General features: G+C 38.1%; 1 protein-coding gene across 2 annotated transcripts in view; it reads right to left on the bottom strand.

The window, feature by feature from the left end:
- Positions 1–15942, bottom strand: part of ARMC8 (armadillo repeat containing 8) — an 80533-nt gene that overhangs the window by 51020 nt on the left and 13571 nt on the right. The window contains exon 2 of one of the 2 annotated variants that reach the window (XM_009323990.1): positions 15370–15441. The exons of the other annotated variant lie outside the window; for it this stretch is intronic. Coding sequence (XP_009322265.1) covers positions 15370–15437 — 68 coding nt within the window. The 5' untranslated portion in view covers positions 15438–15441. The remainder of the gene's footprint in view (positions 1–15369; positions 15442–15942) is intronic. 2 annotated transcript variants of the gene reach the window in all.

The raw sequence follows: 15942 nt of genomic DNA on the forward strand, positions 1-15942 counted from the left end.
GTTTTCACTATGCTTTCTCAGTCTGCTGCTTCAAATGTGTAAGTGTTAGAACTCTTCAGTGACGGTATCTGTAAGGACATATCCAGGCTCACCCCTACCTATACTGCAGTAAGCAGATCTACTTATGATGCAGGAACATAAAACTGAATCATGTAGTTTAATTCAGTATGTACAGAACAAACATGCCATCAAGCAACATAAAACAACCTCCGAAATGGGAATAAAAGGCTCCATTTTTCCCCAAATCCTCAACCATACCCCAAGACAAGTGTTGCAGCAGCATGCTTTAAGTTGGGTTGGTTTTTATGGACTAAGCTGGGAAATAAGTTCCAGAGTGCTGGGGCAAAGACAACTTGCCATTAGCATCTGTCCCCTTCCTGTGAGAAAGGCCTCACTTATACATTATTACTGACCACTACTAATTTGGAGATATGCTAAGCTTCATTTCAGAATTATCTGAAGGAGTGCTGTTACAGAAAAATACCTATTCTTAGATTTAAGATCCGCAAAGCCTCTCCCCAACCAAGAAAAAAAACCCCAAAACAAGAATCAAGACTAAACCAATCCTTTACTGATTATTTTCTAACAAGCTTAGTAAGCCATTCAACAAGCTTTTCAGACATGGGGTTGTCTGGGGAATACTAGGAGACTCCTCTGATGTAAGTGTTGGGAAATATGGATCTAATTACTAATTAAAACTTGTCACTAACAGTCACTTTTTTTTTAAATAGCTTTCAATAACCTAGACGTCAATTTAGAAATGCAAGAGTATTTCCTTCCATTTTCACTATGAATTCCTGAAAACCTGCTCCGAGATGCATCTTCCCTGTACAGATCACACCAATAGCCTTCTCTGATTATTAAGGACTTCAATAAGTAATCTGTTCCTTATATCCAGAAATGTTCACTCATAGAATAGAATCATAGAATTGTTTAGGTTGGAAGAGAGCTTTAAGATCAAGTCCAACCGTAAACCTAGCACTGCCAAGTCCACCACTAAACCATGTCCCTAAGCACCACATCTACATGTCTTTTAAATACCTCCAGGGATGGTGACTCAACCACTTCCCTGGGCAGCCTGTTCCAAGGCTTGACAACCCTTTCAGTGAAGAAATTTTTCCTCACATCCAATCTAAACCTCCCCTGGCACAACTTGAGGCCATTTCCTCTCGTCCTATCGCTTGTTACTTGGGAGAAGAGACCAACACCCGCCTCGCTACAACCTCCTTTCAGGTAGTTGTAGAGAGCGATAAGGTCTCCCCTGAGCCTCCTCTTCTCCAGGTGAAACAACCCCAGTTCCCTCAGCCTCTCCTCATAGGACTTGTGCTCTAGACCCTTCACCAGCTTCGGTGCCCTTCTTTGGACACACTCCAGCACCTCAATGTCATGTCCTAAACCACTTTTTTTTTTAAAGGGATTTTTACAAAATCCAAACACACCTTAAATTCTGAAGGCTGTTCTCTTCCAAAAAAAGCAATTGCTATTTTCTTTCCTATTAACACTCTGCACTTGGAACAGATGTTACAGCTACGTTAATGTTAAATAGTGAAAATGAAACACGCTGACTAAAATCTATAGTCTTTCTATGTGTTTAAAATGGAAATCCTTAACTAAGCTTTATAATTAGTGAAGATGAAAATTAAGTTCTGATTTTACATACAGTTAAGTTTTTGAAATATTAATAATATCCTTTTCTAGATCTTTAAAATATGCTTGTGTTTCAGATGAGGTTTTCAACAGAGTTAGACATCCATATTATAACATTTTCTGTTTCTTTCTTTAAAAGAGAGAACTGACACCAAGTAATGTTGAAAATTAAGTAGTTAAATGACAAACTATAAAATTACGGAAAGTTTCAAGTGAGGAGAACCCATATAATTGATAAATGATGAAACTGTGCATTAATAAACTGTTGTGAAACAGGACGGCCAAAGACCACATCCTCCTATTGTCACAAGAAACACAGGGATAGCACACTACTGTACATTCTGGACTGGTCTGTTGTTTCCAGGGTCTAGCATAGACAAATTCACCAAAGATGTTTGTAATACATTTCTCCCATGTATTAATATTAAAAGGATAAAAAGGTAGAAAAATGGCATGTACATGCAGGGGATAAAAGGGAAGGTCATAATTTGGATTTTGGAAATTAAAAAAAAAAAATTACTAAGGTACTTGTTCATAGTCCACATTTTTTAAAAACACCATGTCCCTGCTTAACCTGGATCCCATATATCCAGCCTTATCCCTTATCAGCCAGCCATTCGACTTCTACGAAACCTGCAGAAATACTGGAACAAGGCTCTGCTAGAACTATCATAACTCACTTTTGTAGAACCTGAGAGCCTCAGGAGAAACCAAAAGCACAGAACAGATATTCTAAAACAGAAAAAGGTGCTAATATTCTTGTTGACTCACTCTTCAGTCTGTGATCCTGCAGTAAAGCTCATTACAATGAGACAGGAAATGAAATAAAGCTAATAGAAAGATCTTGCAACATCTTTATGAACATTAATCCAAGGTCTGATGCTAAGTAGTTTAAAACACAGTATTTTGACTTTTTCAAGCTTCTAGAAGGCTTCCCTAAGATATTTTCTTCTAATGTTTATACAGAATATAATTTCTTCCATTTGTCCCTGCACTTCTAAGAGTAATTAACTGATTAAAGCCTCTGTGTCTCAGATGTCAGTAATGGTATCCAGGCAATCATATCTAAATGCGGTAGGACAGTAAATCCATCCAGAGAGATACTTCAATGAACTCCATGAACAACTATGCCTAGAAACCAAAAACAAGGTCAGCTGGAGGCATGATGTATTTTGAAGAACTGACAGGGATTCATCTAGGAAAACCACACAGTATTCTAGATAAAGTAGAAGCCTGTCAAAGACAGTAGCAGCTGAACAAATGGTAACTACAGTGGCTTAGCAAGGAAGATAAACAGTTCAGATTTTCCTTTCTTTTGAAGATTATTGAGATGGGTGTGGTGCATCAGAGTTGTGCACTATAAGACAGACTTGCATGATTCAGACCTCATCAATCCGGTCTGTACAGAGACCTCACAGTTAGCTAAAAAATAACAGAAATTTACTCTTTGACATTCCATCCCACTTACAAGTCACAAAAATCTCTAAAGTTCTTAAAATACCTGGGAAGGAGATGAAACTCAGCTGTTAGTAAAAGAACACTTTCAGCACTTCATCAAGCCCCATAAGCAGGCATGCGGAAAAAGAGCTCAGGGTAACAGTTCAAGTCACAGTACCATGAATCTTAAACCTTTTATCAAATTATATGAATAAATAAGAGCTTTAATTCAATCATGACTATCTGAATATTATTAGTCCCTCACAAAACAGATGAATGCACCATCTGCTGGAATTATCATGATTTCTTATTCTACCTTGGAAGATGCTTGTCTTCCAGTCCATTGCAAGAAGGCCTGAGAACTATACCATGGAAACATATGCGATGAATGTACAGATGAAGGTACTACTGCGGCATATTATTTACTGTTGGCTTACAGAATATTGAATAAAAAGTTAATGCGTGCGTAGAAGTTGACCTCTGAAGACGTGGGAAGTCCCAGTGAGCATCAATCCCAAACTGTGAACTGAATTAAAGTATGAGAATAGATCAAACAAGATATGGCAACATACAATTTTTTTTAAAACTTCTCCTTTTAATGCATTTTAAGCATTACTTTTCAAACAGCGTAACAGGAAGCAATCACGGGCCACAGAATTTTCCAAAGCAAGAACTAAGTATCATTTTAAAAGTACACAGAATAATTTCTGTAAAATATCTGAAGTGACAAATTAAATAGTTATGGATTCTTACGCAAGAGGACTCAAAAATATGAGTGATTTTTATGACTGTTAGTCAAAGAAATGTATCCTAAACTGAGATGTCACAGTCTCACTTCTGGAAGCGACAAGTTAATTCAAAATCTCCAAAAGTTGGATCCAAGGGGCCTGGGCTAACTCTACTACCAAGCTAAAAAAAAAACTACTAAGCAAAGATAACTGCTTCTGAAAAAGTTCATACAAAGTAAATAGTACCTGTCAGTTTTTTAAAAAAGCCAAGTCAAGAAATGTGATGGTAGGACTCAGCTTTGAAATATACTATGGAAAACGTTCCAACTACTTAAATGTCTGTAAAGGAGACAGTAACATAAACACTCCACTGACTTGGATTAGAGAAAAACACCCTTCTACTTCTACAGTATTACAGTGCTGCAAGCAGTAGGGAAGTAAGCTACAAAGAAAGCTTTTCCTTTAGGAACAAAACAAGGAGTCTCAGCTGACAGCTCTAGTAATTTATTCTAATGCTTAGACATCTTCACTTACATTAATATTCTATGATTTGTTCTATATACATCACATAACTTGCATCCAATCTGATTTTTGTTCACTTAACTAAATCCAATGTTGGAGCCTTATAATATCTACTGAGCTGTAAGAGGTCTGAATTAAAAAAAAAAAATTTTCATGTAAGAGTAAATAAGGACTACGATCATGTTTTTCCTCACCTTTCTCTTTAATGATCAGTTCCACTTGAAAATAACTCTTGCTATTTTACATTGAGCCAGTGCAGTCTGATTCACCTTTTTATAATACGGGTACTTTCATTCAGCGTATAACACTCTGCTAACCGTCTTCCTAGTTCTTATCCCAAGGTGCTATCGATTCTTTAAAGTTGTTCACATGCACGTACTTTCAGAGTAACTTGAAGGATATTGAAGTTGCTACAGTATGGCCTCTCCTTTTTGTTACCAGATAAAAAAAGCTCACATCCAAGTGCCTGAGCACTATCAAATCTGCAGTCTGTATGAGCTAAATTTATTCTATTTTTCCCCCTAAGACTACTCCACGAGCCATTTAGCAAAAAATAAATACATCCTTTCTTCGCAGACATTTATACTAGAATATGTGGGATCAACACACAACCCCTGAAAGCCAACAGAGGTAAATTTACACTAGCAACACTCAAAGCTTTTAAACTTACACAGTGAATTACACTGATTCAGTTTAGTATTATTTTAAAGTGTGACACAAGCTCAAATAATTTATAGGACTAGGTCAGTTGCCTCCATCAAAGACAGACTATTTTTGAGATGATACAAGCTTCTTGTTTTACAAGAAATGTGTTAATAGGCGTTATATAAAGCAACATCTTCATCCAGTCTTGCTTCAACCATCTCACCACTTTGCTCAAGACTGATGTCTTATAAGTTCATTGTTGAATTGTTCATTCCATTTACCTTTATAAACTACCAACATGCAAACTTTATTCTAAGTGTTCCAGAAATTCCTGTGTGGAAATATTTTTTTCCATGTTAAAACACCAATGGATCAGGCAGCCTATGACCACCATCTGAAAAACTACTGTTCATTTAGACAAACCAATTTTAAAAGGTTTTTGTCTGAGGACGCTAAGCAACCTTAAAACAAAAATTAAGTTATGTTTTGACTTCCCATTCACCTGCATTTTTAAGTTCTCCATTGTATACAAAATGGCTACACGATATTCCCACTCTGTTTCATATTACCGCCCAACATTCAGTATCTGCACATGGAAGAGGATGTCAAGAATACGTTTTTGAATACTTTAACAGATGTGTCTCTTACAGCTCCTTAGGAACAGACACCATGAGATATCATAAAGCTACCTTTTACATGTTTTTAAACCTGAAACTTAAAATTCTAATAAAAACACACAATTTAAAAGCTGTCATTAGAAGTACAGCTTATATTAACAACTTCCTTTTTGCTAATAGAAAAGCCACTTCAGAGAGAGAAGGTTGCACAGATTTTAAACAAAATCAGCTTTAGTACAGTCCTGCTGACTGCAAATATTTGCCTTGACTCATGTGTACTTCATAGCTGGCTTAGAAGAATACCTTCTTCCAGTTATACATAACTCTCATGGTGAGGGTTATTCCTCATAAAAAGATGTATAATTATATAAACAGGCCCCAACTCCTGACTTGCTTTGAAGAAAAAAGCAAGGATAACCACAGGAGGCCTGTTAGGGCCTCTGCTCTCCACCTCTTTCACCACTCTAGAGCAAAGGAAGCCTTTAAAAATACCAGCATCGCAGATGCAGCTCCTTTACCTAAGCACGCAAACCACTAGGTTTGGGCACAGATCCCTACCCTATGGAGTACCTGACACAGAAAATCCCAATGCGAAGTGCAGCCAAGAACAGAACAAGGCATCAGGAAACAACTGTGCCTTGCTCTTGTAAAGATGTCCAAGAAGTTTGGACAAAACACCTCATTAATGTGCATGACAGACCTAGTAATACTATGTCCAAATGTACTGTCCAAGCTCTTGAAAGAAAGCTGGTAACATGCCAGAGATCATGAATGTTTCAAAAGATGTGCGTAATTGATAACTAGTACACTTCTTATTAACACCACCAGCAGCAGTCATACAGTACAAGTTGATCTAACACCTTACAGCTTCTGCAGTCAGCAGGTAAATTAGGTGGGAACTGAGGATCACAGAACCAGAGCTGTAAGGAATCTTGACAGATCCTCTAGTCACTGACCTTACTCCAAGGCAGGATCATCAATCATTAAATCATTTGAAGTTACTGTCTTGCTTGTTTTTCAATACTTCCATTGCTGGAGATTCATCACTGTCACCAGCAGCAGCCTCTCAGCACTGCAAGGTGTAGATGTACATACATTTCTCTACTGCTATGGGGCAGTCTTGCTCTCTCCTTTGTCTGTGCTCATCTGTCCATTTTTTTTTTTTTTAACTCAACAGAACAATACTTGCTCTTTTGTGAAAGTTAGTTTTTCTGTGATTATTGAGCTGAAGCAGTTTTCTGTGCAGTCACACAAACATGAACACAAGAAGTGGTAGTAGGATGATCACAAACGTAGAGGGGTGGTTCTGTGAGATAACCCTCTGTCAGAAGAAGAGACCTGTTAAATCAGCTTGGCTTTTCACCTCCACCTTTACATACACTGCCTGGGTCAGAGCCACCACAGGCATTTTCATTAGTGTAACAAAGTCCTAATCCCAAGGCAACAGATAGAGGAGATGCAAGCCACAAAAGCTGCACTTCTACCAACAGAAGTTTTCAGACAAAGGAACGCAAGAAAGGAGTTGCTACTGAGCACTGAGGGATTAGGGACAAGATTACTCCAGAAATACTAATTTCAGAGAAGAAAGACGCCAAGCAAAAACAAAGAAAAAAGCTCAAAACACAGGCATGAAGCTTGAAGGCCCATTTGAACCTAAGTCATCACCTCATCAGATTATGTTTAAAATGGAAGGTAGCATCAGGACAACAGGTGCTAGCACATTGCATACTCAGCAACCCTTCTCTAAGAAATAGACCCCCACCTGCAAAAAAACCCAACTCCATCTCATGTTTGTGCTGTGTACCCAAATGGTTTCCCACTGAAACAGACCAAGTTGAAAAGATACCAACACTGGAAAGCAAACTGGAGCTCAGAACTTTAGTAGAACCTAGTATTTTCTGGCCTTGGACACTATCTTGCCAAAAACTACTTTATAAAAGATGTAACAAGCTAAGAAGATCATAATTATTCTGTGCATCGCTGTCCTGGTTTCAGCTGGGATAGAGTTAATTTCCTTCCTAGTAGCTGGTACAGTGCTGTGTTTTGGATTTAGGATGAGAATAATGTTGATAACACACCGATGTTTTAGTTGTTGCTAAGTAGTGCTTACACTACTCAAGGACTTTTCAGCTTCCCATGCTCTACCAACTGAGAAGGCTGGAGGGGCACAAGAAGCTGGGAGGGGGCACAGCCAGGACAGCTGACCCAAACTGGCCAAAGGGATATTCCATACCATGTGACGTCATGCTCAGTACATAAACTGGGGGAAAGCTGGCCAGGGGGGCCACTGCTCAGGGTCTGGCTGGGCATCTGTTGGTGGGTGGTGAGCAATTGCATTGTGCATCCCTTGCTTTGTATATTATTCTTCTTATTATTAGGATTTTATTCTATTTCAATTATTAAACTGTTTTTATCTCAACCCACAAGTTTTCTCACTTTTACTCTTTCCCACCGGGGGCGGGGGAGTGAGCGAGCAGCTGTGTGGTGCTCAGTTGCCCACTGAGGTTAAACCACAACAATCACTAAGCACACCAGGTCTCTCTCCTGGAGAAGAGATAAACAACACACCTTCTTCTGCAGTTAAGAAACATCTTGTGCCAAAACAATTCATATAATCATTACTGATAGATGTATGGCTTTGTCAGAACAATCAAACCGACTCTTCTTCAGAAATACTAGTTTACAGTTTTAAAATGTTTTTGTTCCCCAGAATATCAACTGACCAAGGGAAACAACAGATCCCTAGCCTTCTGTAAAATGCAATTTTGCTATCCTAAAAAAAGACTTTGATCTCTTTATTGGTAAGTATTTAAAGTCAAGGAAAAAAAGTTAGAACACCCAAATCTGATACTCAAAATTGGCACAGGTTTTTCAGAGCTTAAGTTATTTATACCTTTTTTTTGTTCCTACCAGCTTGATTTCTAAACACTGTTCATCCCCGTTAGAAACAGAGATCCTATCACACATACTAAGACAGGTTATCTAGCATATCAAAGTCCAATTTATCACTCAAAACTCAAAAAATAATAATATTGCAAGCTTCATATCTGTCACTTCACTAACATTTCTAGAGTTGCTCTTTCTCTAGGCCTCAAACTAGAAATCTTTCTTCACATGTCTGCAGGAGCAACTGCAGGCATGCTTCATCCCCTCATGCTTAAGAATGGTTCGGGTTTTATTCTCTCTTTAACAAATGGTGTGGCACGGACAAATTAGACAGGAAGGAGTTGCCATCTCCTTTCCATAAAAGGGGTAGATCCTCCACAATCAGTTTTCTTCTCCCTCTTCCATGTCATGAAAGTAACTAGCTGCTCCCTTTTCCTCATAGGAAAGCATGTGTGGTGAATCTAGAAACCCCGCCCCCCCCAGTTCTTCATATTTTTATTACTGTAGCGAATTCTGGGTTTGTACAATTCATCAGAACTGGCAACCCTGCAATATTCTTCATCCTTTATCAAGAAAAACAATCCCCAGCTACTAAGGATTTTTTTTTACCTTTTTTAAACTATTTGTTTAACAAAGAAACTGAGAAAATAAACCATCAGATACAAAAATAGTCAACAGCAGACATCATTTACCATCAGTCACTCAGATAATAGAGAAAAAAACCACATAGAGGTTAAATATTTCTCATACCAGTTTCCACCATTCATTGCCCCTTTCCACTTCACAGTAGCAGAACTTTTCCAACAAGAGAACTCGGTTTTGGTGGCTACCTTAAGATCAGAAACTAGAAAACATTAAAAAAATCATCTGCTGTCATTGCTAAACCTAATCACATCTGCCTAGTAACCCAGCCTTAGACTGTAGTGAAAACTGATGGCTGTTTGTTCTATGAAACACTTCAACGGCTTTACTGTCCCAGGTACAAAGAAGAAAAAGTCATGTCAGACCTATGCAAGTTAACTCCTAATCCATCACTGTGCTGTTCCTTCTTTACCAAAATTCAGTATCAGTTCCATGGATCAGTGCATACCTCCAAAGGTGGTTTAGAGAACCTCTGTCTAAAACCATTTTGGGATAGCACTGGGTTCAATACTGCTATGTCTAATCCTAACCAGCCAGTAATAAAAGAGATTTGCATGACGTGCACCAAGCACAACATATTTGCGCAAATACATCTTTCATGCATAATTTCAGCATATAAAGTTAGAAATTAAGAAATTAAGACTTTCATTGAAACCACACCCTCACTCATAAGGAAACGCTCCCTTATGAGTGAGGGTGTGGTTTCAATGAAAGTCTTAATTTCTTAATTTATAAATATATATAGCTAACGATGGATTTAGACCTGAGTACTCGGGCAAGTACTAATACATCCTGTCTGTACAGGAGATGGTTCTGTCAAGCAGATACTTGCATTCCTACAGTTAAAGGATGGCCAGTCCTTTAGGAGTAGCATTATGAAAGGCACTAATTAAAAGAACTTCTAGAGCAAGTGCATGAATTCAAGGATAACCCCAAGGAAAAACTAGACATATAAAGGCAGTTCTTCATTAAATCAGATTACAGAATCACCGAATAGATGATGTTGGAAGGGACCTCTGGAGGTCATCTAGTCCAACCCACTGCTCAAAGCAGGATCAGCTACAGCAGGTTGCTCAATATTCCAGCCACGAGGCCAAGCTTTCCAGGACACAAACTAACAGACATACTTTCTTGGTGTTAAACTAAAGTCGTACTTGCTAAATGCACAAGCCTCTTGATTCCTAAATACCCAAACATAGGGAGTTTGTTACTTATCTTCTACTTAAACAGTAAATTAATTTTTTAACTAAGAACATTGTCTGACATTTATCTAAGTAACTCCAAGAAAAGCTGAAAGCAACAGGGTGGTTTTTCACCCTGCAGTCCTGCAACTACTCTCACAACAGTCAGCATCCCAGTATGAAAGTATTCAACATGTAAGGGTGCTCTTCTGCTATGCTCCATGCAGGATCAAGTATCAACATCATGGGTCATCTATGAATTTGTAATACCATACATTTAAACAAAGAATTGATCAGGATACTTGTGAGCTATGCAAAACCATCCTGCCTAAGTTCTCTTTTTAAATCTCAAAACAAAAGGAACACACACTCAAGCGTTTCAAACACTATCACAGATATGTGAATTCCTCTACTTACTTATCAGTACATCAGTTTTAATTTTTCCAGTATTTGCTAGCCAATACCGCATGCAAAATCTTCTTTACGTATACTTTTCTTATGTTTAATATAGACACTAGCCTATATAAAATCCTCTTGCTTAGCTGACAGACTTTGGGATGTAACAGAACCTTCCAGTTAACGGAGGTTATCTTCTCATCTTATTAGTAGGTTACACAGTTATCAAAGCAGCATTCTTATTTTTTGGCAAACTCTGAAAGAACACTGCCTGAAGGAATTTGATTATGTTTAACAATAAATTGAAACATAAAATTTCAGGGGTGTCCATGTTGGTGTGTTCATGGCCCTAGAAACAAGTTAAAACCCCAACAAATTCTTACTAGTTTTCACTTCTGCAGACAACCTAACAGAACTCAAATTTCAAATGATGGAACAGATAAGAGTTCATCAGCTGTTCTACATGTCATTTAAAATGTGCTCCAAATAAATTAAAAAATAAAAAACCCCCAACAGTTAAACAGAATGCCTAATAAATGACTTAGGGAAAGGTGAAAATTGACTATATAAAATTCTTTGAGGTGCACCTACCTAGAGATAGGCCTTTAGCTTTGGGAAGAAGTACACTACCACGTTACAGCTCCGAACAACTGACTTTATGCCTTAACACTCTGGAGAACAATCAGCTGGAAGTTAGAAAATTATTTTTGGTAAGCGACGAGAATGATTTAGTGTTTTTGTTGAAGGCTTTGGGTGGTCAGGTTTAAAATTTGATTTAAAAAACTCTGTATTCATTTTGGAGCAACTTGAAATATTAAACTCTCAGTAATTATTAGATAAGCAATAACTTGATTCAGCTAACATTTTTGACAAAATAGCACAGGTCAGAGCTTTAACAGGTAACCACAATGTACAGGAAGACAAAGCTATGCTCTGATGACTGGAATTTAAGATTGCCCTCTCTACGCTCCATCCACCAGATGAAGAAAGAGGAAAAGAGGAAATATGTCACAGGCTTGAAAGGCCCAGTTGTTGACTGGATTACAAACCACTGGATGCCATATCTTTCAGGGTATCAGAAAGTGGTCCACAAACTTGCAAAACAGAGTTACCAGGAACTTACGTGTTCATTTCATTGAATGTTTTTCTTTTCCAATTCCATCTCTGTAAGCCAGAGGCTTTAGACTGTTTACTGCAGAACTCAGAAAGAGCTTAAGAGCAACTTTTGCCTACAACAGAAACTAACCTACTCACCAATTCAGTGGCCTTAAAATGTGGCTGATGTGCAGTTTGTGGGAAAGTGTTATACAGGATGCCTCAAGGTACCACAGAATGGGGAGGGAAAGACTACTTAGCTTCTGAAGTTATGTCAAAGAATGGCAAGATATCTGGGTGGTCCTATAACCACTTAAGTGAGACTCCTTAGTTCCCCATGCCTTAGGTGTTATTAAGTGCCAATGATTATGATGACAATATGATTGTCAGCCTGGACTCCACAGTAAACAAGCGTTTTTCTAGCATCTATTATAAACTCCAACAGGAAGGGGCTTTGATTACAACTCAGAGGATTGGGAGCAAGCAGCACTACAGACTAACTGCTACTAAATGAACGTTGTTTCATTAAGTCAGAAGTCCTATCAAGATGACTTAGAAAAGAATAATTTACATTTGAACTGAAGACTCAATCATTTTCCTGAGATTTAGGAGGTAAGAGCAACAGACAAAAAGCTTTAAATACCGAACTTGGACTCCGAAGAGGTGTCTGACATGTCAGACACCTCTTTATTTGTTCTTATAAAACCGTCAAGTGAAGGAGCACACCAATAATTAGTACGGACTTCCTCATTCTCTGCTAGCACTTGTGTGGTAGAAGGAAAAAAAAATAGAAAATTGAAGGACAGTACAAGTAGTAAACCATTTTTAGGCAAGGCTGACTTTTTGTTTTAAGTTGGCCAGCCACTGAAAGAACTCTGTATTAGGGCATTAAAATACCTTTTTTCCCCCTGAACTTTAGAAATTTTATTTTCTGGGACTGCTACTAAAAAGTAACAGTTTCAAAAAGTAAAATTTCTGCATCCTGACAGAGGTGCCAGAGGCCAGCATTTCATGAGAAGGTAAAGGAATAACTCTCATTCTGTAGAGAGGAAGAGAGATAGAAAATCATTTCTTAAGAAACAAAATCCACATACAGGCTGGCTACATTTATATTCTTAACATCTAGGACCATGTTTGCGTACACATTTGTACAGTTCTTAACTCTTCTTAGTTCTTAAGTCCAGACATGGCAATTCTGCAAGCTTTCTTCAATCAACTTTGTTTTTCTTAGCACCCTCTTCAGAACAAGTGGTCAAGAAGTGACCATAGGTCACACTGAACTTAAAAGGGACAAAAAAATTCCATTTAAGGTATAGATATATCTCCCTTTCTAAAGATGACACCACTACGCAGTCAGCTCATGGACTCAGGAGGCCCCTGGGCTAGAAATGACAGTGATTCAGCCGTTCTTCCCCAGCATTTTCCTCCTGTAGGGAGATCTTCAAAGGACTTCGCATTTCTTTCCAACCAAGCAGCAGTCTAATATTTTAAAATAATAGGGATACTTCATACCTACCGGTAGTATTTGGCCCAATTCCAAACAAAAGATACTTCCTAGACTTGTTTCCAAACCTCATGAGAGTCTGTTCTAATATTTGAACATACTGTTTTCTTTTCCACTAAGTGACAGAAATCTGAAGGGGTTCTTTGGGTCTAAAGGGTCTCTTCTGAAAGCTTGCTGGAAGAATACTTGGGGAAGAAGAGAGAAGCAAGAAATGAGTAAACAAGAAGATGAACCACAGGACAAAGCAGCAGCAGAAGAATTCTAACAATCCCCATGCCATTACAGAAAAGAATCAACTTCCCTTGGGAGACCGCAATCTAAATCTGTGAAAAGAAAACTGTTCTCCTCATTAACTTTGCAGAGGAGACTTAAAACAAAGAATGCTAGCTTGCTTACTCCTATTCTCATTGAGGGAAAGTTTGACTTTGCAGACTGGAATTCCAAAGGTTCCTGTACTCCAATGGCTTCAGCGGCCATTTCACAAATTAGAAGGCATGTCAAAAGCGCCAATTAATTCCCACCACCTTGTTAGAGAGAACAACAGAAGGAGTTCTCTAATCCAAATGGTCTATAATCTATTTAAGTCTGTCTGCAACACCTTGAGGAAATTCTAAAGCCTTCAGAAAGGCACTTTGGGGTAGATGATGCCACTTAAGTTTTAGCCAGTGAGATTGTCTTTTCTCATAATAACCCAGCCAATTTACCTTCATCTATACCTCTAATCTGAAAAGCCTTGACATTAGATTTCCTGTCATTTGAGGATAACTTGTACTGAAGTGAGGACAAGCGTGATAGTTTACCTTTTAAGATTTTCCAAACCCAGTCATTTATTTGCAGTTATAGGTTAACCATATAATTTACTTGGACAGCCAGAAGGCATTAACAACAAAAAAAAAGTTTGGATTTTCATTACTGGGCACAGAACAAGTAACAGCAGAAAGCAGGATAACTGAAGGAACATGAAGTCCTACAAAATTTAAGAACAGGCAGATTCTAGATTTGGAAGTTGGAGATCTTCTGTTGCTTTTAAAATGGGAACCACAAGAATCAATGGTAGTCGCAAGAATCCCTTAGGGCCTGCTGCTGAAAAAAATTTCTTAGACTTTACATAATCTTCAACAAATGTCCACTTCGATCTTTTCATCTCATGTGAAGTCTTCACCTGTTTATAATTTGGTCAAAACTGAAGATAATTCAGCAGTTTTTGTAGAGGGGGTTTCCCCGCAGTTAATTCCTAGAGAAATTAAAGGACTAGCCTTGACACAAACTCAGTCTATAAATGAGAAGATACTCCCCTGCAAATAAAATGCATTTTTTGACAAGCCAGAAGCTTTCTCAAGCAGGCCAGTTTGGGACCTAGTTGCCATTTTAAGCAAAAGGATCATAGGTGGGTCCCATACCGCTAGCACAAGTAATGCAGTGCTCAATGTTTTCCTTCTCCATTGCTGCAAGTTGTGACTGAAAGAAAGCTGGAGGACAAGAGGGGTGAAATGAAAGCTGTAGTGAACAATCCAGTAGCTAAAGTTACCTGTTAAAATTTGTACTAGTGGAATCAGGATCCAGAAAATGTTAACATCAGCTGAAGCAGTAATTCAGCAATAAAGTATGATCAATGGTTTTTAATCCTCTGAAGCAGGTAGAGAAGACAAGCAAATTATCTCAGATGTTTTTTAATATTTTTAAATTATATTTTTAACATAACCTTACACATTTTCACTTGTGAACTCACCAAGCAATTGGCTGAAGAACAGGATTAAGATACAACCACTTTCATCCATCATTAATATCATCAATGTCAGAAATTAGATTCATTCCTGAGCTGATAACGTTTAATAAAAATCACCAAGACTACTTTAGAGAATTCTATGAAATTCTAAATTAAAAGCGTTACTCAACAGCCTGTTCTGTAATACATGAGTTTAACAGATATTTCAAGTCTCTCTCAGTTACATTAAAGAAGTATGCAGTCAACTACAATCAAAGTTAAAACAAAAAAGTGCCTGTGATCTAAGGATCATTATTCCAGACCTGTTGTGAATCAGTGAAAAGGAGAGTAGCAAAGGACATACCTTGGAACTGCTCCCAAAACAATCAAGTTGGCTTTTTGTTTGTTGTTTCCAATTACAGCATTTTTCATATCTCTGTAAATCCAGAAAGAAAAACAAACCCTGGTAAATTATGCTGAGGTATTGAGGGCTTAATCTATAGAATTTACTATTTCCATGAAGGCTTATCAAGTAGACTTCCACATGTCCATGCTGCACCTACAGGACTAAGTAGGGCTTCAGGGCACAGTTTCCACAGCCCACAGATAAATACCCCAGAGCTCTGGGATTCCATTACATCCCAGCTTATGCAAGTAAGCAAAAACCCAAACTATCTTACATGCACACCAGACATGAAGAAGTCTCATTATTGAGGAAAACTAGATATACTGGTTCTTTGTGCCCATATATTCACTAGAATTCTAAAAGAAAAGAACACTATTGGTTGGGAAATCAAATGTTGGTAATTTAAAGTATTAACTGAATATTCTACTGGGTGCAGGAAAAGACAAGCTGGGGGGAAAAAAAAAAAGGAACAAGGAACTGTCACCAGTCTCCAGAGACCAGGCTTTCACTCTCCTCTTCACCACAGGCTTC

Source organism: Pygoscelis adeliae, unplaced genomic scaffold, assembly GCF_000699105.1.
Source record: "Pygoscelis adeliae isolate BGI_AS28 unplaced genomic scaffold, ASM69910v1 Scaffold485, whole genome shotgun sequence".
NCBI lineage: Eukaryota > Metazoa > Chordata > Aves > Sphenisciformes > Spheniscidae > Pygoscelis > Pygoscelis adeliae.